Here is a 23,649-nt window from a genome sequence, read left to right on the forward strand (position 1 = left end):
TATTCAACAAAATATCTAATTAAATTTTCAAACTATCAGGTAATTAAACATTCTACTTGAAAAAAAAAATTATTGATTTGCTTAGTTTTCTGATGAAAAAAACAAATAGTAATACATTTTTTTAAATTTTTTTTTTTAAACCACCCTTGCAAATGATCAATGTTACGATAAAAATCTGTCAAGTTGTTTTTTTTTCACAGGTCATTTGCCTCCCTCAGTTCGTTAAACTTGTTTTATAATAATTTTCCACCTTCAAAAGTATAATATTTAATTTCCTCAGTTAAAATAAAAAATAATTCCAGTTTCTTAGCTACATAAGATTAAATTTTATTGAATAATAAATCAATTTTTTTATTTACTATAATGAATATATAATAAGTAACAAATTATCCTGCGTGTTACATTAACACGTCCGTGAAAAAAAAAAAAATAATAATATATGATAAATGTTTTTTTACACGAAGCCAATAATACCACAAGCAAGACGTGCACCAGCTGATCCAGTTTTCATACTGTCTTCATTATTACCTCTGCCAAAATCATCTGGTTTTTCATGAACAACAATTGTACGTCCAATAGCACCACGTACACCAGTTAATGTTAATAAATTATCAAGTAAATCAACTTGTGCTGTACCATCTGCTCCAGCTTCAATATTGCCAAGATCACCAACATGACGAAGTGGATCCATTGGTCCTCCATGAGGTTCCTTATTAAAAAAAGGTAAAATAAAATTATTTATTTTTTTTTAGCAATTTATAAATGATTTAATTAATATTTTAATTATTATTTGATTGTTTACCATGTAGGGATTATAATGAGCACCAGAAGACATACATCCTTTGCTTAAATCACCTTTTTCATGAACATGTAAACCATGTTGTCCTGGTTGTAATCCCATGATACTTCCTGTTATCCTGACACCCTCGGGATACTGTTCCAACATTAAAATTCCCTTTGGACCATCAATTGGCATACCTGATTCATCATATGCTTTAACTTCAACTGATGATTTTGTTCCAATTGCCTGTTAAAAAAAACATTAATTATTATTTGCAAAATAAAAAATATTATTTAGAATAATAAAATGTATTTGTTGTATTGCTATTTTCTTTTAGGAAAATGCAAAAGAAATGCCAATGCTAGGTGTGGGGTTCGAACCCACGCTCCCATTCGGGAACCAGAGCTTAAATCTGGCGCCTTAGACCGCTCGGCCAACCTAGCTTGCCGACAAAAAAAACGTCTGTCTCATATCAACGCACAATTATTTTCACGCAAAAAAATTACGAAAATTATATATTTTTATGTTTTTCAAAGTTTAAACTAAAAAAAAAATTATTAAACTTCATTTTGATACGTTGAAATTAATTTATTTGAAAATTTTCATTATAAAAATTGAAGATTTTTCAATATATACTGAATTTCTAACGAATTTTTTCTTTAAATTATTGTTGTTAAATACTTACGTAATAGTATGGCTCCATGTAGATTTCATAAAGATCTGTAATCAATTTAAAAAAACATTTTTTTATAATATTATTAATTTAAAATTTAATAAAATTAAAAAATTACCACTTCTAACACCTGGATAACCAGGTAAACTTCTAACATAAAGTGTTCTATCTTTAGTTTCTGTATTTTCATCAACGGGTGCACAATTGATACCCATGAAGAATATAGTAAGTATAAAAAATATTTTAACAAACATAATTACTTTAATTTACAATCAATAATCAATAATTTATATCTAATTTGATGTTTAATAATATTTCAGATTAACTGAAGCTGAAGAAGAAGATTATTTTTAAATGATCTGTTATGTTAGAAATCACTTTGAAGAATGAGCAAAGAATTATTAACCAGTATTGAGGATCAAGTCAAGAGCAAAGTGGAAGTCAGTAATATAAAACCATTAATTTGTTTTTTTTTTTTATTTTTTTTCTACCTTTACTAGTATTTATCTATTACGTCATACACGCATATGAGATATTAATATGTATATATTGACAACAAATAAGTATATAAGAAGAAAAAAATTTTTTATGGTGAATAAACAAAGTTGTAGTTTAATATTTAAAACTGGTATATAAATAAACATTTTCATCGTGATGCTTGGTGTTGAGAATTAATAGGGACCTTGATGATTATTGATTGTGATGGTGATGATGTTGATGATGATGCCACAAATCGTTTACTTGGAGGTGAAGGTGCTCTTATTGCCTGTAACCATTAAATTCTTATAATAGCAATTATTATTATTATTGTTATTGTTTTTTAATTTTATGTATGCCTTTAGAGTTTAGATTGAAGATTCACGATTGTTGAAAGTATAATTAATTAAAGTAATATCAATAGCTAAAGATCAAGATTTTATGTCAAAGATACATGTTTGTAATTTTTATATTTTTTTTATTTATTTAATACTGTTTATTTTTATTTTTTTTTTGCATTGCTTTATTAACATTTATTTTATTAATTTAATAATGATCATGTGTGTGGAATTAATTTAATTAATAATTTACTAACATCATTACTATTTACTGAAAATTGACATTAAAAAAAATATCTCCAACAAGACCAATGAACCAATTGTCATAAAAAATTATCTCATATATTTATATAATTTAAAATCACCAAGTAAAAATTGCATAATATACATTTTATTGTTTTATTTTATTTGGGTCATAAAAAAAAATAAAAAAAATCATCAAGAAGAATGAAATAACACACACGTCATTTAAACTACCATCACTTTCAATCATGACCTTTAAAAATTTCTTTAACATATTATTTTTTAATATTAATGAAAAACATTAAAATATGAAAAAAAAATACATATATGAATTGGAATTTGATAAATATATTTTTTATTGAGCATATATTGAAGTAATAGAAAAAATTTTTACCTTCAATTTTTTATAACTGGAAAATTCAAGATCATATTTAACAAGTAAAGTCATTCAATTACAAGAATACCTTGAGTTTTATTTTTATTTTTTTTTTTTTCATTTTAAACTCATCATTTATATTGTAATTTAGATCAATCAATTTATACTTTTTATAATGAAAAACCTAATTTATATAAAAACAATTAAATTTTTTTCATATTAAAAAATATATAAATATTATTTTATAAAATTATTAAATACATAAAAAAAATTATCAGTTGTTTGTTTGAAATTATTACGTGACAATATGATGACTTACTTGAATAATAAAAAAAATAATTCAACTCATGGATAAGGAAATATTCTCAAGGTTTTTTCATGATACTAAATTAATGTATTTTTATTTTCTAACAACAAATGAAAATAAATCAAAAATACTCGTAAAAATTTAATGATATTCAATATAATTTGTAGTTGATAAATAAAAATTTGTGGGTTTTTAAATATTAATTTTGTTGACAAAAAAGAAGAAGAAGAAAATTGTATTGTTAAAACTTGTTTAACTGGTTTATTTATAATTGATTTTTTCAACTGATAATCATGTGATTTTAATTTAATATAGATTGAGGTAAACAAGTATTTATTCATGAGATTTAATAACAAAAAAAAATTTTATAAACAGGTGGGGTGAAAGGTATCTGATGTGATTAAAACATTCAGTTGATCACCAACTATTTTACTGATCGTTTGTAAATAAATTTAAAAATATAATATTATGTTAAAATAATTTATTTAATCTCAGAATATTTTTATATATAGTGTTAGTGACATCAAGAAAAATAAGGTCAACATAAAAAAAGGTAGAAATATCAAGAATTTTCAGGATAAAATTATTTAAATAATAATAATAATTTAGATAATTTAAAAAAATAATATAGAACATTATAAATAATTTTTTAACATTGAAAATTTTAATTTTTAAATTGTTAAATTGTATGTTATTTAATTTATGAAATTATTCTTGTTATTGATGAAGGCTAAATTCAATTGTATTCAATTATTTTTATATATCTATTTTTTTTTTTATTATTTTTCTACATGATGTATTAATTTTTTTTTCAATTTTTAATTTTAATATTAATTTGATCATATATTAATAATTTTTTATGACATGAAAATTTATTCTACCATAAAAATAATACAACACAATTGTAATGGAATTTTTTTTTTTTTACTTATCATAAAGTAATGACCAGCAATTATTATGTTATTTTATTTTATCAACAAAACAATTAAATAGAAAATGAAAGTTATTATAAAAAAAAAAAAAAAATTCTTTTGTCATTGTATTTAACAAGTGATAAATGTAAAAAAATTTTTACAATATTAAACAGAGTAAAAAGTAAGAGAATAATTTTTTTTTTATATATTTACATTTCAGCTATTTATTAATTTGATTAAAAAAATTAAATATTTACATTTTTGTTGATTGAAAATATTTTTAAATTAATAACAAAATGTATAAAATTATTTTTTTTATATTTAAAAAAATATTTCAAATGAATTTTCTTTTAATTTAGAAATATTTTGAATTAATTTATTAATTTATATTTTAAATTATTTTATTTATATTGTAGAAAATATATTATTAACAATTTATTTTATATATTTAAAAAAATAAAGTACGTGATAAACTATATAGGGACGTGTGTAAATCTTTTTAAACTTGTCAACTGGTATGAATATAGTTAATAGAAAAAACACTTGTAGTATGTAATATGTGTATAATACTATACCTTAAAAATATATATGTACATACGATAATAGTAACATGCATTATATATATGCAATTATTAAATACAAAGTGGTTGCACACGTCTCCAACATTTGAAAATGTTTTATTATCTAATTTAAGGGTGGGATCATTCAAGCACAAATAATAAACTATAATATAATTTAATATTATTGAAAGACAACGAGGGTTGTCATGGGAGGTAGGAGATAATATACATTTGTAATATGCCTGGGGGAAATAAAATATATAAAGCTGATCTCTTACAGAACAGCATCCATTAGTCTTTTGGTATCTGTTCTGTGCAAAACCGGTGGGTCAACTTTCACATTTTATTTATTAAAAAAAAAAAAAAAAAAAACATTATTTATTTAAACCATTTATTATTTACTTTTATATTTTTTTTTAACAAGTATTACTCAATATCTTTACACTTTTTTAAAAACTTGCTTTAAGTACAAAGAATTATTTAAATTTCATTTTTTTTTCTAAGAATAAATTCAAAATGTAAATATATTTCGAAAAAAAAAAAAGTCATTATTTTAGTACAGTAATTTTTAAAAATTTTTTTATTTAAAAATCTAAAGAATAAATTAAAATTATAAATACTATTTTTGTCCAGTTGAAGGATATTTATGTTGAGTGTAAAAATAATTGATTAATAAAAATCAATAGTATTATTTTTTTGGTCTTGTATATGAGTTTGTCTATATGGTAACAAGGTCGTTGTGCTCATAATCATAACACAAGAGTAATATCAATTTAACAAAACCAAATAAATAATATAATTAAAATAATTAAAATTTCTAAAATAATGCTACATTGAATAATAAATTAACTGATTTAATTTTTGATTTTTCATTTCAGAAGTATACTAAATATTTAAATAAAACATGAAGGTATTTGTATTAGTATTGGCTTTGGCTGCAACAGCATATGCTGTTGATACAATTGCAGTTGTTAAAATACTTCCTCATGAGCCATCAAATAAAATACTTGGTAATTTAAGATTCATTCAGAGTAATCCAACTGGTCCAGTTACAATAACTGGTAAAATAACTGGTCTTAAACCAGGCAAACATGGTTTCCACATTCATGAAAAAGGAGATTTAACAAATAATTGTACAAGCACTGGTGGACATTACAATCCAAAAGGAGTAAGTTTAAATATATTTATATAAATTGCAAAAGTATGGATATAAAATAACACTTTTTAAAATTATTATTTAGGCAACTCATGGAGCACCAACTGATGCAACAAGACACGTTGGTGATCTTGGTAATATTGAAGCAAATGCACAAGGTGAAGCAACAGTAAATATTGTTGATAAAATAATATCATTATCTGGTGCTCAATCAATTATTGGACGTGGTGTTGTTGTTCATGATATGGTTGATGATCTTGGTAAAGGTGGTCATGAATTATCAAAAACAACTGGTAATGCTGGTGGACGTCTTGGATGTGGTGTTATTGGAATCTTGTAGGTTTCATTATTATCAATGATATTAACAAACAAAAAAAAATAACAACAACGAATATTATTATTTTACGAATCAATATATATATATTTTTAATTTCTTCTTTTTTTTTTTTCGACAATTATAAAAATATTTGTCACGTGATTTGAAGTAGAATTATTTCATGTGATATACCACTTTATGTAGGAACAAAAAAAAAAAAAAAAACAAAACAATTAAAAATAATAATATAAACAATGAGAACACAGAATTTATTGAATTTATTTTGCAATGTAATTTTCGTTTTTTTTTTTTTGTTGATAAAATTTTTAAGTATTTCTAATCAATTATATATTATATAGCTTGTTTAACGTCTCATCTGTGTTTCGAATTTATTTTATTATTTTTTTTTCTTTTTGTTTAATTGTTTGTTTGTTGAAATAAAATACTTCATGTATGTTGTATTGTTTATATTGTATTGTTGTTATTGTTAATATTATAATATACTAAAATCCTGTTCCTTTTTTCTCCAGCAATTCTTCAGCAATTATGGATTCTTCAGCGAGGGATAAAAATTTTAATTTGGCTATTTTAATGGTTGTGCCATTTGCTGGCATTTTCATGGAAAATTTATTCTAAAAAAAAAAAAACAAACAATGACAAATTAATTTGCAGACTAAACGGATATGGCCAAAGATTTTTTTAAATCATCAACAAGTACTTAATTAATGATCATTACTTAACTCATTTTTTTTTTCTATTTGTCAACTATACTTAATTTTATTGACAAACGAAAAAAAAATGTAATTCTTTTTGCATTTATTGTATTTATTTATTTAAACGTTGAATGACTTTTATTATTTATTTATTTTTGCAATAATAAAGATTTAATTTTAAATTATTCATTAAGCATGTTTTATTAATTTTAATTTTTTTATCTATTGTTGAGTTGAATTTTTATTTATTTTATTTTGTTGTCAATAGCAACGTGAATAAAAAACACAAGCCAATTATTAGCAAAAAAAAAAAAACATACTAAACAACCCCCACTAGAGATAATATCCTGGCGCGAAAGAACTCAACTGACCAATCGAAATAATGCAAATATATTTCGATCGAAATATTGTGAACAAAGCCAGGAATAAAATAGAAAAAATTTCATTCTGCGATAAGTGTCGAGTTGATATAGTTGTCAAATGTAATGAAATTTTAATAATAAATAAATTAAATAATTATTTTTTAAATAAATAATAAGAGTGAGTTGAAAAAAAAACATCAAGATGAAGAGCTGTGGAATGAGTACAATCAAATATTTATTATTTGGATTTAATCTAGTTTTTTCGGTAAGAAAATAAATAAAATTAATTGTTCATATTATTTATATAGTATTACAATATTTTTTTATTAATTAATTATTTTTTTTCTAAATAGCTTTCTGGACTTGCAGTTTTGATTGCTGGAATGATTGTTTTAGCAGATGTCGATGAATTTAGTCATTTTGTAGAAGGAAGTATTTTCACAACATCATTTGTTTTAATCATTGTTGGTGTTATTATATTTATTGTTGCATTTCTTGGATGTTTTGGTGCAATTAAAGAACATTATATTCTTTTAATTGTTGTAAGTAAAAATTATATAAATTAAATTTTATTTTATTATAAATATTTTAATAAATTTAATAGTTTGCAGGAATATTAGCTGTTATATTTGTCATTGAAATGACTGTTGGTATAACAGCAGCAGTTTATAAAGGTGATTTTAGTGATGTATTAAAAAATGGATTAAAAAAATCAATGAAAAATTATTCAAATAATGAAGCTGACAAAATTGCATGGGACAATGTACAGATTAAGGTATAAATTTTATTATTGATTTTTCAATTTATGTTAGCTTTGGTGATATATTAATGATGATAACAAAAAAAAGCGAGGCCAGTGTAACCAAGTCGACCAGGGGCTTAGTTATATTTTATATACATTTTTTTTTTATTATTATTTTTTTTTTTTGCTTTGCTGATGACACCAGAGATATCATCCTGAACACATGCGAGACTATTTGTCAAATCGATTTTTGTTTTATGTATTTTATTTATTCATTTATTTTTTTTCCGTGATATAGCTTGATTGTTGTGGTGTTGAAAAAGCCGATGAATGGATTGGAATTGGTGTTTTACCAGGTGGTCAATTACCACCTTCGTGTTGTAAAGAAAAATCAAATATTCAATGTCTACTTGGTGATTCTACACAACGTCAAAATGGTTGTTACACAAAACTTGTTGATAAAATCAAAGGAAATGCAAATGTAATAATTTATTTAGGTATTATAATATTATTTGTATTTAATAAATATTTATTTATTAATATTTTAAATTTTTTTCAGATTGCTGGAATTGTTTTAGCTTGTTCTCTTGCAATGGCAATTAAAAATGACAGAAAAGATGAAGAGTAATTCATTTTTTTTGTTTAATATTTTAAAAATATTATTAATAATTGAAATAGAAAAAAAAAATGAATTACAATATAATACGTTTTTTTTTTTTAAATATTCAATAATTATATAAATTGTGTTTTTTACATTTTTTTAAATATTTATTATTCTACTACATCACCCGATAAAAAAATCAAGTGTTCATGGTGTGTATGCACAAAGCATTTAATCATATAATTAAATAAATAAATAATCATGTTTTCAAAACATGGTAATGCAGCTAAATTCTGATACAAAGTACAACATTGAATAAAATTCAAAAAATAAAATAAATATCAATAATTTTGTGTGCTAAAATTAATCAAAAAAAAATGTGTGTAGCTTAAATAAAGCTTGATAAATTATTTACTTGATATTTTAAAATTAATTTATAAAAAAAAACAAAAACAAAAGAAACCCAGAGAGTCAAGAAAAAAAATTGTATTTATTTATTATTATTTATTATATCCCAAAATGTTCAACATGTGAATTTATTTTTTTTAATTTTGGATTATTAAGTGTGGCTCTTTTGAGATATTGATATTTTGATACTTCTGAAGTTGAAGATCTTTTTGATACTGGTATTTCTGATGAATGTTTTATAAAAATTGGTTCTGGTATTTTTTGTAATTTTAATTTTCTTTGTGGTCTTGTTATTGTAATTTTTCCAAGTGGATTATTTATTCTTGGAAGTTCAACTGAATTATTTATATGATTATTTGCAAATCTAATTGATTTTTTTCTTCTTTGATTATTCAATGAACGAATAAATAACCAAGAAAATAACAAAGTAAAAATCTGTAATTATAAATTAGTCATTTTAATCTGATAAAAAATATTATTATTTTTATCATGTCTTATCATGTTAGATTAATCGATTGCTCATGAAAGCAATATTTCATTGAACCCTGATAATTTATTATTTATTTATATTGTCATTTAAAATTACCTCAATTCCTCCAAGAACAATCAAAACAATGACTAAAATTTCGCCATAGTAATTTAATAATTTATTTAAATTTCCAAAACATCCTGATGGTAATTCAGAAATATTAATTTCTGTTTCATCACATGAGTTGGTTGATTCACAACAAGATCCAGGTATTTCTCCAGAAATATTTATCCAGTCTGAATAATAATTAATACCACAACAAGGCAACTAAAAATAAATCAAATTGAAGAGCAAATAAAACATTTTTCTATTTTTTTTACATTGAACAAAAAAAATATATTTACATTACTCTGAAGATTGTCAATGGCTTCTTTATGTTGTGAATAATTTTGCATATGTTGATCAAGTTGTTGAAACATGGTATTTTTACTATTTTTTGATAGAAAAAATATTGTCACTCCCAGTGCAATCATTGACACCAAAAGGTAAATAATACACAAACTAAACTGCAAATAAAAATGCACATTAATTTAAATAATAATTATTGTTAATAATATTTATTGACAATATTAACAGCTATTATTCCTTGTTTCCAATTTTGAACTGCTGATATAATACCAAGAATCCCAGCAGCAGCTAGCATAACAGATCCAACAAGAAGAAATAATACTGGTTTTTTATAAAATTTTTCTAAATAAATTTTATAAAATTCTAAGCTTGTTTCAACTGTAATTGTTTTAATAAATATTCCAGCAGCCATTATCTAAATTAATTAAACAAATTAACAAATTATCTAACTATTATTTACACATTTTTTTTTAAATGAATAAAAATAATTTGATAATTACGAGGAGAGTAAGACACAAAATTATAAATCCACTTTGAATAAAATATTCAACTTTTTTAGTCTTAACCATTATTATTTATTTTATGTAAATATAAAGGTTATATTTATTTATTTAATATTTTAAATGTTAATTTATATAATATAATATATAAATTTAATTAACAAACACAATTGATGAACACTACGAATGATTCAAGTCAACTGAAAATAAAACCTTCAATATTATTTTTTTTTTTTCCTTTTCAATTGTTATTATTTATTTATTTTTTTTTGTTTATATTTTTTCTTATCATATTTTACTATCGACATATAAAAAAAAAATCCAATGTTAAACAATATATATTTCCTATATCTTATCATTTTAAATATACTTGGAAAAATCATTGATACATGCGGATTTATTATAACTTTATGAAAAAAAAAAAAAAAAATGATTCAATTATTCAGCTTTTAATTAGTAGTGTTATGGTTAGAATAATTTCAAATTATATTTACAAGATTTTTTAAATAAGAAAAAAGATTAGTTATTTTCATTTTTTTTTTTTTCATTTTTTTTATTCAATATATTATGTTGAGTTACTCCGAGTTTTTTCGAATTTCTCCCATATTAATCTATGCGGAGAAATATCACTATTTCAGCGATTTCGGAGAAAATTTGGAGGAATTTTTTTTACATATTTCTCCATTGATTTTCTCCGCAATAGGAGTTCAATTTCACGACTTAGTGGATTGTAATAATCAATGAGGGTTTTATTGAAATCATTTGTATTTTTTTATCTAGTCAGCATGCATATGCATATTCATTGTTTGCAGCATCAGTAAAATGCTCGATTTCTTCACTATATAAATTTTCAATTCGGTCTTGACGATTAATATACTATAAGACAACAAATATAACTTGAGTTTTTCAAAAAACATTATATAGTTTTGTATAATTTCTCATGTGAGTCCACTACTTTTTCAATCACTCTAAGAAATAGTTGGTAAAAATCTTTGATAGCTTTATTAATTTATTGGTTCCGTTCCATACTATCAGTTGCAAAGTAACGTGGAAGTGCTCGTTAAAATAATAGCCTGGAATATAAATTGAAACAATAGAAACAATATATTTTAAATTACCTTCAAATAACTTTCATTAGAAGAAAAAACAAAGAAATTATTTAGAAATAATGACAGCTATTTAAAGGTAATTAAAAATATATTGTTTTTATTGTTTTAATTAATTTTTTTTAAGATTGTTTTTTACTATATATAACAATATATATTTCCTATATCTTATCATTTTAAATATACTTGGAAAAATCGCATTGATACATGGATTTATTATAGCTTTATAAAAAAAAATATACAATATATATATTTACCAACAATTGATAAATATTTAATTTAAATAATCACATCATTGCCGACGTCAATTTATAATAAAGTAAAATATATATAAGTCAACTACCGCGGTATTTATATATTACAGTAGAACAATCAAACGATCAAAAGACAGATGTGTATAGTGAATTTTTATAAAATATTTAAAAAAATAATAAAACAACAATTAAATGGGTATGAAAATAAATAAAATTATAATTTAAAAAAATTACTAATAAATTTAAATAAATAATTTTATTATAATTAAAATTCGTTGTTTTAAAAAAATAAATATTCAATTGTCATTTATTGAATTTTAAAATTCATGGACAAATTTGTAAATTACATATGACATCATTAATAATTATTTCTTTCTTCCTGCCAACAATTCTCCCACTTTATTTAATAATATATTTATTTTTTTATATACGCAATATTCATATTAAATTGACACAGTTACAATAATAATTATTATAAACTACATGTGTAGGCGATCCAGCTTTTTCATATCACATCAGTAAAACTATTTTTTTTTTTTATCCTCTTTTCTTTTTTTGCAATACCAATTTGGACAGTATCCACAATTTATATTTATTTATTTTTATATATTTTATTTTTTTTTAAATACCAATGTAGAGAAGACTACATAGTTACTTCAATACATTCATAGTATTTATGTAATGCTATTATTAGTACTGAGCCATCATGCTCCCTACTTAAAAGCAAGTTACAAACTTTTTAAAAAATATACAAAACGCATTTTAGAAAAAAATTTTTTGCAACTGGAGAATTGCTATTTCTTTTATTTTTAATTTCTTTTATTTTTTTGTTATTACGTGTTGTTGTGGAAACTTGTGTGTCTTTTGTTTGTAAGGAAAAAAAAAAAATATAATAATTTTACATGTGAATAATTTAATTGTGTTAAATTGTGCTAAAGAAAAATTATAATTTTCTTTTAACTATTTTTTTTTTTTATTTTGAAAATTGATATTAATTAATTTATTGGCCAGATGAGGGATTCAGTGGTGGATAAACGTAATATTAATTATCTTCAACAAAAAATTAAACCAAGCCTTTTAATTTATCGTCCACCAGGTGAGATTTTAATATTTTTATTTTTTTTTTTATATATTTATTTAATGGGATGTGTTATTATTTTTAGGTGGACGACCAGAGGCTTTAACGAGTCCACAGTTGAACGTGCATGCTAAAGAATTTACAATGAAACAAAACGATATGCACAATAATAATTCAAAGTTAGTATATCATATAATTATTTTATTAATTTATATTTTTAAATATTAATTGTTAATTATATATTTTTAGTAGACACAGTATGGCTGGACATGATGGTAGAACAGTTTATTACAATCTTCAACAGAGTAAATCAAGTGGAAATATTCATCGTCACATGTTCAATCAACAACAACAACAACATCATCAATTACACCAGCATCAACAACATCCATATCATCATTATAATCATCATGTTCAAGGAATTAGACAAATGCATCCATTAAATACTTCAGCATCAAGTGGAAATATTTTACATGTTAGTATTTGATTTGTTAAAACGTTTTAAATTGATTTTAATTTTTTAAATTAATTACAGGGTAATCAGGGTAATCGTGTACATTTTAATATGAAAAATGATATTAAAACAACACAAAATTCACAAGTGATAAAACCTGGTAAATTGACAAAAAGTTTGTCATTTGTTACATCATATGGATTAAAAAGATCAAAAAGTTTTACATCAGCTGATGTACTTGCTCATAAAGCTAATAATATTTCTGAAGCTGCTGAACTTGGAAGATTTCCTGTTACTGTACATGATGTACTTATTAAAGCAATGGAAGGTATATGTTTTTATTAATTAAATGTAAATTTAAATTTTAATAACTATTTTAATTTCAAGATCCAAATGGACTCAATTCAAGAAATCTAATGGATCTCGTACGTCATATACTTGGAAGAATCGTTGAAAATCGTAAATACTCTGAACCAGCTGCAAAAATTTGCATTAAAATTATTGAAGTAATTTATTTATTTAATAATTTATGTTAATTATAAATTATTCTAAATTGTAATATATTATTTTTAATTTTAGAAAGAAGTTAAAGAAACATTCTTAGAATCACTTTTAAATTTATGCCAACAGTGGTATCAAGATCAAAGTAGATTACTAAATGATACAGCAAGTTTAAATAAATTTTCAGCATTTATGACGTTCCTGAATGAAATGTATTGTCAGGTACTGATAGCTCAAACAATAACCATTAATGATTACTATTTAAATAATGAAAAAAATTAATTTACAGTTAAAACGTCGTCAATTGCAACTGAAAACTCAACAAGAGGGTGTATCACCAGGACGTGTATTATTGACTCTATTATGGAAATGTTGTCAAGATTGTCTTCAGCCATCTTTTATAAATTCATTACCTGAAGTAAGACAAATTCATTTAAATTAAATTTTAAAAAATAATCAAATAATGTGATATTATATTTATTATAATTTACAGAGTAATTGTTTATTTTTTATACTGACTTCAATTGGCAAAGATCTTGATGTTGAATTGCCACTTCAATTGGAACAATTACTTGCTTGTGTACGTGATGCATTTTTAGCTGATAATGCAACATTACCAGCTGTTAGAAAAATTCTTTTACAACTTATTGAGCTACATGCTGCACATTGGCAATTACCAGCTCCAGCACTTGTTTATTATTATCCAGGTTCATCATCAAAGTCTTAACAATATTTTTGTTTATTCATCTATTCATTTTGTTTATTGTTGTAATATTTTATATTCGTAATACTTTTTATTTTATGTAAATATAATAATTTTTTTTTTAATTAATAAAATAAAAATATTGACAAAAGTATTTATGAAAAAAAATGATTTGAAAAAATAATCATTTTTTTTTCTTTTATTTTATTTAACTATTTTATACACGTTTTTGTTAGTTAATAGTAAAATAAAAATTGATAAATTTGTACAGATTAAATACAAAGACGATAGAAAAAAAAATCACTTGATAGAAATATTATTACTTTAAATTTAGTATTTGGAAAAAAATAGTCAGATTTTTTGTAATATATCACGTTTCTCTTTGTTTATTAATTTAATTTTTATCAAAATATTCAAGACATCTAGCTTCTTGTTAATGCCTTGATAATTACCACACCAGCAAGACCAACTGCAAGACCAACACCACTTGCAACAGCTAGACCTTTACGACCCTCTAGAAAAGAAAATTACAATATCAAATGATTGATCAAGAATTAAAGATTAAAATAAGTATATCAATGTATTTTTTGTAAGTTGATAAATCACCTTTTCGCATTCGTTGTTTAATTGATTTTTCAAGTTGTTGTAATTGTAAATTTCCAGGTTCAATATCGAGGAAGGCTTTCACGTACTTCAATGCTTTATTATATTCCTGGAAAAAAAAACACCAACGATAAGTATTAAAATAATGATAAGTTGATGTGTTATTTAAATTTTTTAAAAAATATATTGACCTTGATTCTAGCATTTCCAATGGCCAAGTAATAGATGCAATCCCTTTTTGTGGCAGCATGGTTTTTACACAAATCTTCAAGAAGATAAATACCTTTTCTTATGTCAGCTGGATATTTACTTCTAACAAGACACCATGAATACTCAAATTGTACTTGTTGTGTGACACTTGATAATTTTAATTCTTGATTATATTTTATTTCGAATTTCTGCAATAGAAATAAATAATATAAGGTTAATGAAACAAAACAACTAGTCCAAAATTAACAACTAGAAAATAATTAATTAAATATAAATATTATGAAAAATTAATAAATAAACAATCATAACCTTTAAATCATCAGGTGAAACTACTTCATCTAGTACGTCATCCATAGTAACGATTGATTATTTAAACAAATTATTTCGTTAATTAAAAGTACTCCAAAAAAATTCAGGTTTATTTTTTAGTATTTACTCAATAACAAAAAAAAAAAAAAACATTGACAATATTATTACTATTTACTGCATTATTATTATTATCACATTCCAGAAAATGTTGTCACTTTCTGCACTTGTCATTGGTTCGTTGAATGATGCTTTGATTGGCTGCGAAATACGGAGGGAAATTATCTTCGCCATTGTACAAATTTTAAACATACAATTTACCAGATTTTCTTCGTTATTAAAATTGGGAAAATTTAAGGAAAATTACGGAGAATTTGATGTGATTATTTTTCGTGACAAACATGTTAACCAAGTCATTTTAAATCAACATTTTTGGTGAGACAATGTATGTTGAAAAAAAAATATAAAGAGTGTCAATATATAATTAATTTTTATATTGTAAAATTAACTTTAAATTTTGATAATTAAAATTTTTGTAATGCTCTTGTGATAATAATTTTTATATTTTATTTAAAGAATGATGAATTGCAATTCAACAAGAACAAGAAGAGGATGTATCACCAAGATATCTCTTTAGCCATCTTTGATAAATTTATTGCCTCAGGTAAATTTAATTCAATCTAAATAAATAAATAAATAATGTGATATTTTAATTATAATTTATAGAGAATTGCGTGTCATTTTTACATTGACAAAGACCTCGACGTTGAACTACCAATTCAACTGGAGCAATTGCTTACTTTTACACTTGGATTTTTAGCTGAAATGGTAAAAAAAAAAATTCTTTAAAAATTTTATATATAGAGATTCATGTTGATCATTTTAATCTTACTTTGATCTTTATCAAAGTATTGACAATGAATATAATTATTCATCTTCTCTATTGTTATAAAATTATATCTACATTTTTTATTTAAATATACAATCAATCAATTCATGACTTAATTTTTGATGATATAATATTATTCAAGGTCAATTATTCTATTCATCCATATACTTTTACTACCAATTTTTTTTATATATATTTAATTTAGTTAAAAAAAAAATATCCACTATAGGACATCCGGGTGGATGACTGAATAACTTTCAATTCTTTAAAACTAAATTAAATAAAAAAAAATATTTCTGGCTAATTAAAAAAAAAAAAAAGGCATGAATCACATCTTAAAATTGCATTAATTTTATAAAATTACATCCTGTATATTAATTTAAATATGATAATAATAATAAATGACAAGGTTTTTGTAATATAATAATTTCAAAAAAAATAATTATTTTACTTTCAAGAGCAATAAATTTGCGAAAATTACAAACAACCTTGATCTCGATTGGATCCAGGTCAGCTGTTTGATGATTAAGTGTTGCATATTTTTATTTAAATAAAAATAAACAAAACCATATGACAATTTGATTGTTAATTGTTAAATTAAATTTTCAAGAAAATCATACGTATCAATTGCAGTTGATAAATTAAAATCAGCTCATTAGAAAATACTGTTAAAAATCATGTATATAAAAAATAAAATAATAAGAACATGTATATGCTGATGATGAAGCAAGATGTATTGTATAAAAATGAGTTAAACAAAGAGAAAAGATGTTGGTATAGTTAAATAGGCCGACGACTTTCACCCAGTACAGGTTGGCTTGAATTTTATTCGATTACAACGGTACACCAACAAAAATCTCTTCCACGATATTGGCCCACCAACCAAATACCATCAAAAGTTAATATCTTACCTCAGAGTGTCTCAAAGTTATCAACCCAACTCCCAACAATTTTACTTAATTTTTTTATTATTATTTTTCTAAAATATCCTTTTCTCTATTGGTGGCTCTTGCATACACGACAACATTGCAGTTTATCGTCATCATCCTCCGCGTGCTCAACTTGAGTTTAAGCAATCAAAAAAAGAAGAAAAAAAAAAAAAAAATATTAACATCAAGAGGGGGATTATTCTCTAAACAATTCAACCAGTCGAGACAATCTTTTCACGAAGAAACATCAAAAAAATATTCAGACGTTTCGGAGAAGAGAAAAAAAAAAAAAATTAATCATATAAAATTTTTTAATAAAATTAATAATTAATTTAATAATTTCTCTTTTAAAGTGGGAGAGACCTAGAAATAGCAAAAAAAAATGTTAAGTGAAAAGTGTAAATTTTTATTGATAAAATATAACAAATATTAATGTTATTGATAATTTTTTTTTATGAAAATTAAAAAAAAATAATATAATGTTGTTTAATAATTCAGTGCAAAGAGGTGTCCTCATTTACACTGTCATAGAGCTCATCCTCTTTGGTGTTACCGGTGAGTTATTATATATTTTTTTTTTCTATTTCTAAATAATATATACGTATTAATGTGTGTGAGAATGTTGGTGATTCGATTGTAATGCATGAGTGAAAGCACGTCGTAAACTATGTACATCGTTTAGACAAAAAAAAATTTCCCAATATTATATAAAAAAAAAAAAAAAAATAGACACATTCAATTAGATGACTCTACATCTGATGCAATTTAAATGAAATTTTATGAAAGAACAAAAAATAATAAAATAAATAATTATTTGTTTATTTAGTGTGGTTAATTTAAAAATAATAATTTGCAGTAATATTTTATAGAAGGCCAAGATTGTTGAGATGATTGAAACACGACTGTATTATCTTATTTTTAAAATCAACATAAAATACACCTTGAGGGTATATTAAAGAATATATAAATAATATAAAATAATTATAAAAAAAAAAATATATATATATATAATAAATTATAATGTTGATATGAATAATGCTACTGTTGTTTATACATACATCTTAATTATGTTAATATATTTTTTTAATTTTAATTACAGATTGTTTTGGTGGATATACTGTTAAACAAAGATATGATGGATGGTATAATAATTTGGCTCATCCTGATTGGGGTTCTGTTGGTAAGAAATAATAAATTATTCATATGATTTACTCAATAATAATGAAATATAAATTTTCTTTTTTTTTTATTGTTTTGTAATAATGAGCTTTGTTAATTAATTAAATTCTTAATTTTTCAACAGATACAACATTGATAAGAAAAGTACCATCACAATATGCTGATGGTGTTTATATGATGTCAGGTCAAGATCGTATATCAGCAAGAAAATTAAGTGAGTTATTTATGCAAGGTGATGATGGTACAGCATCAGTTAAAAATCGTACAGCATTATTTGCATTTTTTGGACAACTTGTTACATCTGAAATAATAATGGCAAGTGAAAGTGGTTGTCCAATTGAATTTCATAGAATTGAAGTTGATAAATGTGATAAAATATTTGATAAAAATTGTCAAGGTAATAAATATATACCATTTCGTCGTGCTGATTATGATCGTAATACTGGACATAGTCCAAATAGTCCACGTGAACAAATAAATAAAGTAACAAGTTGGATTGATGGTAGTTTTGTTTATTCAAGTAGTGAAGCATGGACAAATGCAATGAGATCATTTGAAAATGGTAGTTTTCTTATTGATAAAATTAATAATTTACCAGTTAAAAATACAATGAGAGCACCATTATTTAATCATGCAATACCAAGTGCAATGAGAGCAAAACTTGATCCAGAAAGATTATATTTACTTGGTGATCCAAGAACAAATCAACATCCAGCATTATTAGCATTTGGTATAATTTTTTATAGATGGCATAATGTTATTGCATCAAGAGTACAACATGAATATCCACAAATGTCAGATGAAGATATATTTCAACGTACAAGAAGAATTGTTGTTGGTACAATACAAAATATTATTATGTATGAATATTTACCATTTTTATTGGGTGATAAATTACCAGCTTATAATGGTTATAAATCAGATTTACATCCAGGTATAAGTCATGTATTTCAAAGTGCTGCATTTAGATTTGGTCATACATTAATACCACCAGGAATTTATCGTAGAGATGAAAAATGTAATTTTCGTAAAACACGTACTGGTAAACAAGCTATACGTTTATGTACAACATGGTGGGATTCAAATCAAATATTACGTAATAGTACTATTGAAGAATTAATAATGGGTATGTCATCACAAATTGCTGAAAAAGAAGATACATTATTAAATAATGATATACGTAATAATTTATTTGGACCAATGGAATTTTCAAGACGTGATTTAGGTGCACTTAATATTATGAGAGGACGTGATAATGGTCTTGCTGATTATAATACAGTTAGACAACATTTTAAATTATCAAAAAAATTAACATGGAATGATATTAATCCAAATTTATTTAATAAAAATCCAAAATTATTACAACAGTTAATGGAAATGTATGCAAATAATATAAATAATATTGATGTTTATGTTGGTGGTATGTTAGAATCAACAGATGGTCCTGGTGAATTATTTACAGCAATTATTAAAGAACAATTTATTAGATTAAGAGATTCAGATAGATTTTGGTTTGAAAATATTGATTCTGGTATATTTACAAAATTTGAAATTGATGATATACGTAAAGTAACATTTTGGGATATTATTATAAATACAACAACAATTGAACCAGATGCAATACAGCGTAATGTATTTGCATGGATTAATGGTGATCCATGTCCACAACCAGAACAATTAAAAGGTGATAAACTTGATCCATGTGATCCATTAAAAAGACATGATTATTTTGAAGGTAGTGAATTTGTATTTATATATTCATGTGTATTTTTATGTTTTGTACCAATATTATGTGGTGGTGCTGGTTATGGTCTTGTTAAATTACAAAATCGTCGTCGTAGACGTTTAAAAATTGTACAAGATGCTATTAAAAAACGTAATAATGATGGTATACATAATAATAATAATAATAATAATGGTACAATAACAAATAATGGACGTATATGTGTTGATAAAATGATTGTACGTGAATGGTTACATGCAAATCATCGTAGACTTGTTAAAATTAAATTTGGTCCAGAATCAGCATTACATATTGTCGATAGAAAAGGTGAAAATTTACGTACATTTGATTTTACAAATGTTAATTGTATATTTATTGAAGAATCAGAAGAATGTGATAATAAAGCACTTGTATTATTACGTATACCACGTGATTATGATCTTGTACTTGAACTTGATTCATTAAATTCACGTGAAAAATTTATAGCAAAATTAGAAACATTTGTATCATCACATAAAAAAATTATATCAATTGTACAAACAAATCGTGATATAATGCTTGCTAAAGCTGAAACAAAAGAACGTAGACAACGTAAATTAGAACAATTTTTTCGTGAAGCATATGCATTGACATTTGGTTTACGTCCTGGTGAAAGAAGACGTAAAAGATCAGAAGATAATAATGGTGATGAAGTTGTAACTGTTATGAGAACATCATTATCAAAATCTGAATTTGCAAGTGCACTTGGTATGCGTCCAGATGCTGTATTTGTACAAAAAATGTTTAATATTGTTGATAAAGATAGTGATGGAAAAATATCATTTCAAGAATTTTTAGATACTGTATTATTATTTTCACGTGGTAAAACTGAAGATAAATTACGTATTATATTTGATATGTGTGATAAAGATAGTAATGGTGTTATTGATAAAGATGAATTATCAGAAATGTTAAGATCACTTGTTGAAATAGCAAGAACAACAAGTTTATCTGATGCACATGTTACTGAATTAATAAATGGAATGTTTCAAGGTGCTGGATTAGAAAGAAAAGATCATTTAACATATAATGATTTTAAATTAATGATGAATGAATATAAAGGTGATTTTGTTGCAATTGGTCTTGATTGTAAAGGTGCTAAACAAAATTTTTTAGATACATCAACAAATGTTGCACGTATGACTGGTTTTAATATTGAACATTTACCACCAGAAACAACAAAAAATTGGTCAAGAAAACAATGGGATAGTATATCAACATTTCTTGAAGAAAATCGTCAAAATATTTTTTATTTATTTTTATTTTATGTTATAACAATTGCATTATTTGTTGAAAGATTTATACATTATTCATTTATGACTGAACATATGGATTTACGTCATATTATGGGAGTTGGTATTGCAATAACACGTGGTTCAGCAGCAGCATTATCATTTTGTTATAGTTTATTATTATTAACAATGTCACGTAATTTATTAACAAAACTTAAAGAATTTACAATACAACAATATATACCACTTGATTCACATGTACAATTTCATAAAATTGCAGCATGTACAGCATTATTTTTTTCAGTATTACATACTGTTGGACATATGGTTAATTTTTATCATATAACAACACAACCAATATCACATTTAAAATGTTTAACTAGTGAAATTAATTTTCCAAGTGATGCTAAACCAACAATATCATTTTGGTTATTTCAAACATTAACTGGTATTACTGGTATATTATTATTTATTATTATGACAATAATATTTGTATTTGCACATCCAACAGTTAGACAAAAAGCATATAAATTTTTTTGGTCAACACATAGTTTATATATTGTATTTTATATACTTTGTTTGATGCATGGACTTGCTAGAATAACTGGTGAACCAAGATTTTGGATATTTTTCATTGGTCCAGCAATTATTTATTCTCTTGATAAGGTAAATATTTTATTTTTATCAAATTATCATCAAATAAATTTATGATATTTATTTATTTATTTATTTGTCTACAGGTCGTTAGCTTGAGAACAAAATACATGGCATTAGATATTATTGAAACTGAGCTATTACCATCAGATGTAATTAGAATAAAATTTTATCGTCCACCAAATTTAAAATATTTATCTGGTCAATGGGTTAGATTATCTTGTAATGTATTTAAATCAAATGAATATCATTCATTTACATTAACATCAGCACCACATGAAAATTTTTTATCATGTCATATTAAAGCACAAGGACCATGGACATGGAAATTACGTAATTATTTTGATCCATGTAATTATAATACAGATGATGATAATCCAAAAATACAAATTGAAGGACCATTTGGTGGTGGTAATCAAGATTGGTATAAATTTGAAGTTGCTATTATGGTTGGTGGTGGTATTGGTGTTACACCATATGCATCAATGCTTAATGATCTTGTTTTTGGTACATCAACAAATCGTTATTCTGGTGTTGCATGTAAAAAAGTTTATTTTTTATGGATATGTCCATCACATAAACATTTTGAATGGTTTATTGATGTACTTAGAGATGTTGAACGTAAAGATGTTACAAATGTACTTGAAATACATATTTTTATAACACAATTTTTTCATAAATTTGATTTACGTACAACAATGCTGGTAAGTTTTTTTTTTATTTTTTATTTTTCACTAATTATATTTATTTATTTTTTGTTTTTCCAGTATATTTGTGAAAATCATTTTCAAAGATTATCAAAAAAAAGTATTTTTACTGGTCTTAAAGCAATCAATCATTTTGGAAGACCAGATATGACATCATTTCTTAAATTTGTTCAAAAAAAACATAGCTATGTGAGTATTTATAAATGAATAATTTGTTATTTTTCTTTGTAAATTAAATGAATAATATTTTTTTTATTTCAGGTCAGTAAAATTGGAGTATTTAGCTGTGGACCAAGACCACTTACTAAAAGTGTCATGTCAGCTTGTGATCAAGTTAACAAAGGACGCAGATTACCATACTTTATTCATCATTTTGAAAATTTTGGATAAGTTTTTTCGATTTTTTTTTTTTTTTTTTCTTTCTTCATAAAATATTTAATAAATTAATTTAAATTATTTAGAAATTTTTTTTTTTAATATGTTTTTTAATCTAGTATTTTTCAAATCAAAAATTAAATTAAATTAATTTCAAATTTAGGGTTTCGTTTTTTTTTTCATTTGAAAAAAAATGTAGAAAATTTATTTATTTATTTTTCAAAAAATTTTGTAAATATTTAAATATTAAAAAAATAAAAAAAAAGTTTTTTTTTATATTTATATTAAGTTATTATTTACCTAAAGGTAATAAATAAATTTTATAATTTTTAATAAAATTAAAAATAGTAAGAAAAATAAATT

The 23,649-nt window shown here is 23.4% G+C and overlaps 7 protein-coding genes and 1 non-coding gene across 14 annotated transcripts; 4 read left to right on the forward strand and 4 right to left on the reverse strand.

Moving 5' to 3' along the window:
- Window positions 1-115: 115 nt before the first annotated feature.
- LOC122857148 (superoxide dismutase [Cu-Zn]-like) lies at window positions 116-4,790 on the reverse strand. Its single transcript, XM_044159169.1, has 5 exons — window positions 4,685-4,790; window positions 1,573-2,220; window positions 1,467-1,501; window positions 803-1,027; window positions 116-709 (listed from the first exon to the last, which is right to left on the reverse strand). Exons 2-5 carry the CDS (start codon window positions 1,706-1,708, stop codon window positions 455-457), a joined length of 651 nt encoding a protein of 216 aa, XP_044015104.1. The 5' UTR covers window positions 1,709-2,220; window positions 4,685-4,790; the 3' UTR covers window positions 116-454.
- Window positions 1,141-1,224, reverse strand: Trnal-uaa. Its single transcript has one exon. It is a non-coding gene; the product is annotated as a tRNA-Leu (tRNA).
- Window positions 3,615-6,792, forward strand: LOC122857147 (superoxide dismutase [Cu-Zn], chloroplastic-like). 4 transcript variants are annotated; one of them, XM_044159167.1, is made up of 4 exons: window positions 3,615-3,748; window positions 5,548-5,837; window positions 5,911-6,161; window positions 6,672-6,792. In XM_044159167.1, exons 2-4 carry the CDS (start codon window positions 5,574-5,576, stop codon window positions 6,775-6,777), a joined length of 621 nt encoding a protein of 206 aa, XP_044015102.1. In that variant the 5' UTR covers window positions 3,615-3,748; window positions 5,548-5,573; the 3' UTR covers window positions 6,778-6,792. The 4 variants fall into 4 exon arrangements, with proteins under 4 accessions (XP_044015102.1, XP_044015103.1, XP_044015100.1 ...); XM_044159168.1 differs by having other exon boundaries at window positions 3,727-3,748; window positions 5,551-5,837; XM_044159165.1 differs by lacking the exon at window positions 3,615-3,748 and adding an exon at window positions 4,884-4,993.
- Window positions 6,793-7,260: 468 nt separating this feature from the next.
- Window positions 7,261-8,586, forward strand: LOC122856261 (leukocyte surface antigen CD53). The gene is made up of 5 exons (XM_044157956.1): window positions 7,261-7,481; window positions 7,570-7,758; window positions 7,821-7,991; window positions 8,257-8,469; window positions 8,518-8,586. Exons 1-5 carry the CDS (start codon window positions 7,419-7,421, stop codon window positions 8,584-8,586), a joined length of 705 nt encoding a protein of 234 aa, XP_044013891.1. The 5' UTR covers window positions 7,261-7,418.
- On the reverse strand, window positions 8,528-10,256 carry LOC122857149 (CD151 antigen-like). The gene is made up of 4 exons (XM_044159170.1): window positions 10,071-10,256; window positions 9,841-10,002; window positions 9,554-9,763; window positions 8,528-9,402 (listed from the first exon to the last, which is right to left on the reverse strand). The coding sequence occupies exons 1-4, from the start codon at window positions 10,254-10,256 to the stop codon at window positions 9,067-9,069; spliced, it is 894 nt and encodes a 297-aa protein (XP_044015105.1). The 3' UTR covers window positions 8,528-9,066.
- Window positions 10,257-11,293: 1,037 nt separating this feature from the next.
- LOC122857150 (CBP80/20-dependent translation initiation factor) lies at window positions 11,294-14,609 on the forward strand. 2 transcript variants are annotated; one of them, XM_044159172.1, is made up of 9 exons: window positions 11,294-11,900; window positions 12,716-12,800; window positions 12,868-12,961; window positions 13,032-13,257; window positions 13,318-13,564; window positions 13,624-13,742; window positions 13,816-13,959; window positions 14,027-14,155; window positions 14,231-14,609. In XM_044159172.1, the coding sequence occupies exons 2-9, from the start codon at window positions 12,716-12,718 to the stop codon at window positions 14,462-14,464; spliced, it is 1,278 nt and encodes a 425-aa protein (XP_044015107.1). In that variant the 5' UTR covers window positions 11,294-11,900; the 3' UTR covers window positions 14,465-14,609. The 2 variants fall into 2 exon arrangements, with proteins under 2 accessions (XP_044015107.1, XP_044015106.1); XM_044159171.1 differs by lacking the exon at window positions 11,294-11,900 and having other exon boundaries at window positions 12,137-12,800.
- Window positions 14,610-14,611: 2 nt separating this feature from the next.
- Window positions 14,612-15,679, reverse strand: LOC122857153 (mitochondrial fission 1 protein-like). Its single transcript, XM_044159176.1, has 4 exons — window positions 15,563-15,679; window positions 15,235-15,441; window positions 15,047-15,152; window positions 14,612-14,954 (listed from the first exon to the last, which is right to left on the reverse strand). The coding sequence occupies exons 1-4, from the start codon at window positions 15,605-15,607 to the stop codon at window positions 14,863-14,865; spliced, it is 450 nt and encodes a 149-aa protein (XP_044015111.1). The 5' UTR covers window positions 15,608-15,679; the 3' UTR covers window positions 14,612-14,862.
- LOC122857152 (dual oxidase) lies at window positions 15,559-23,562 on the forward strand. 3 transcript variants are annotated; one of them, XM_044159174.1, is made up of 9 exons: window positions 15,559-15,669; window positions 15,765-16,004; window positions 16,136-16,223; window positions 16,286-16,387; window positions 18,477-18,557; window positions 18,681-22,216; window positions 22,291-22,908; window positions 22,972-23,100; window positions 23,173-23,330. In XM_044159174.1, exons 6-9 carry the CDS (start codon window positions 18,731-18,733, stop codon window positions 23,299-23,301), a joined length of 4,362 nt encoding a protein of 1,453 aa, XP_044015109.1. In that variant the 5' UTR covers window positions 15,559-15,669; window positions 15,765-16,004; window positions 16,136-16,223; window positions 16,286-16,387; window positions 18,477-18,557; window positions 18,681-18,730; the 3' UTR covers window positions 23,302-23,330. The 3 variants fall into 3 exon arrangements, with proteins under 3 accessions (XP_044015109.1, XP_044015110.1, XP_044015108.1); XM_044159175.1 differs by having other exon boundaries at window positions 15,765-15,994; XM_044159173.1 differs by lacking the exons at window positions 15,559-15,669; window positions 15,765-16,004; window positions 16,136-16,223; window positions 16,286-16,387 and adding an exon at window positions 17,715-17,932 and having other exon boundaries at window positions 23,173-23,562.
- Window positions 23,563-23,649: the final 87 nt, after the last annotated feature.

This window comes from Aphidius gifuensis, linkage group LG5, assembly GCF_014905175.1.
Source record: "Aphidius gifuensis isolate YNYX2018 linkage group LG5, ASM1490517v1, whole genome shotgun sequence".
Taxonomy (NCBI): domain Eukaryota; kingdom Metazoa; phylum Arthropoda; class Insecta; order Hymenoptera; family Braconidae; genus Aphidius; species Aphidius gifuensis.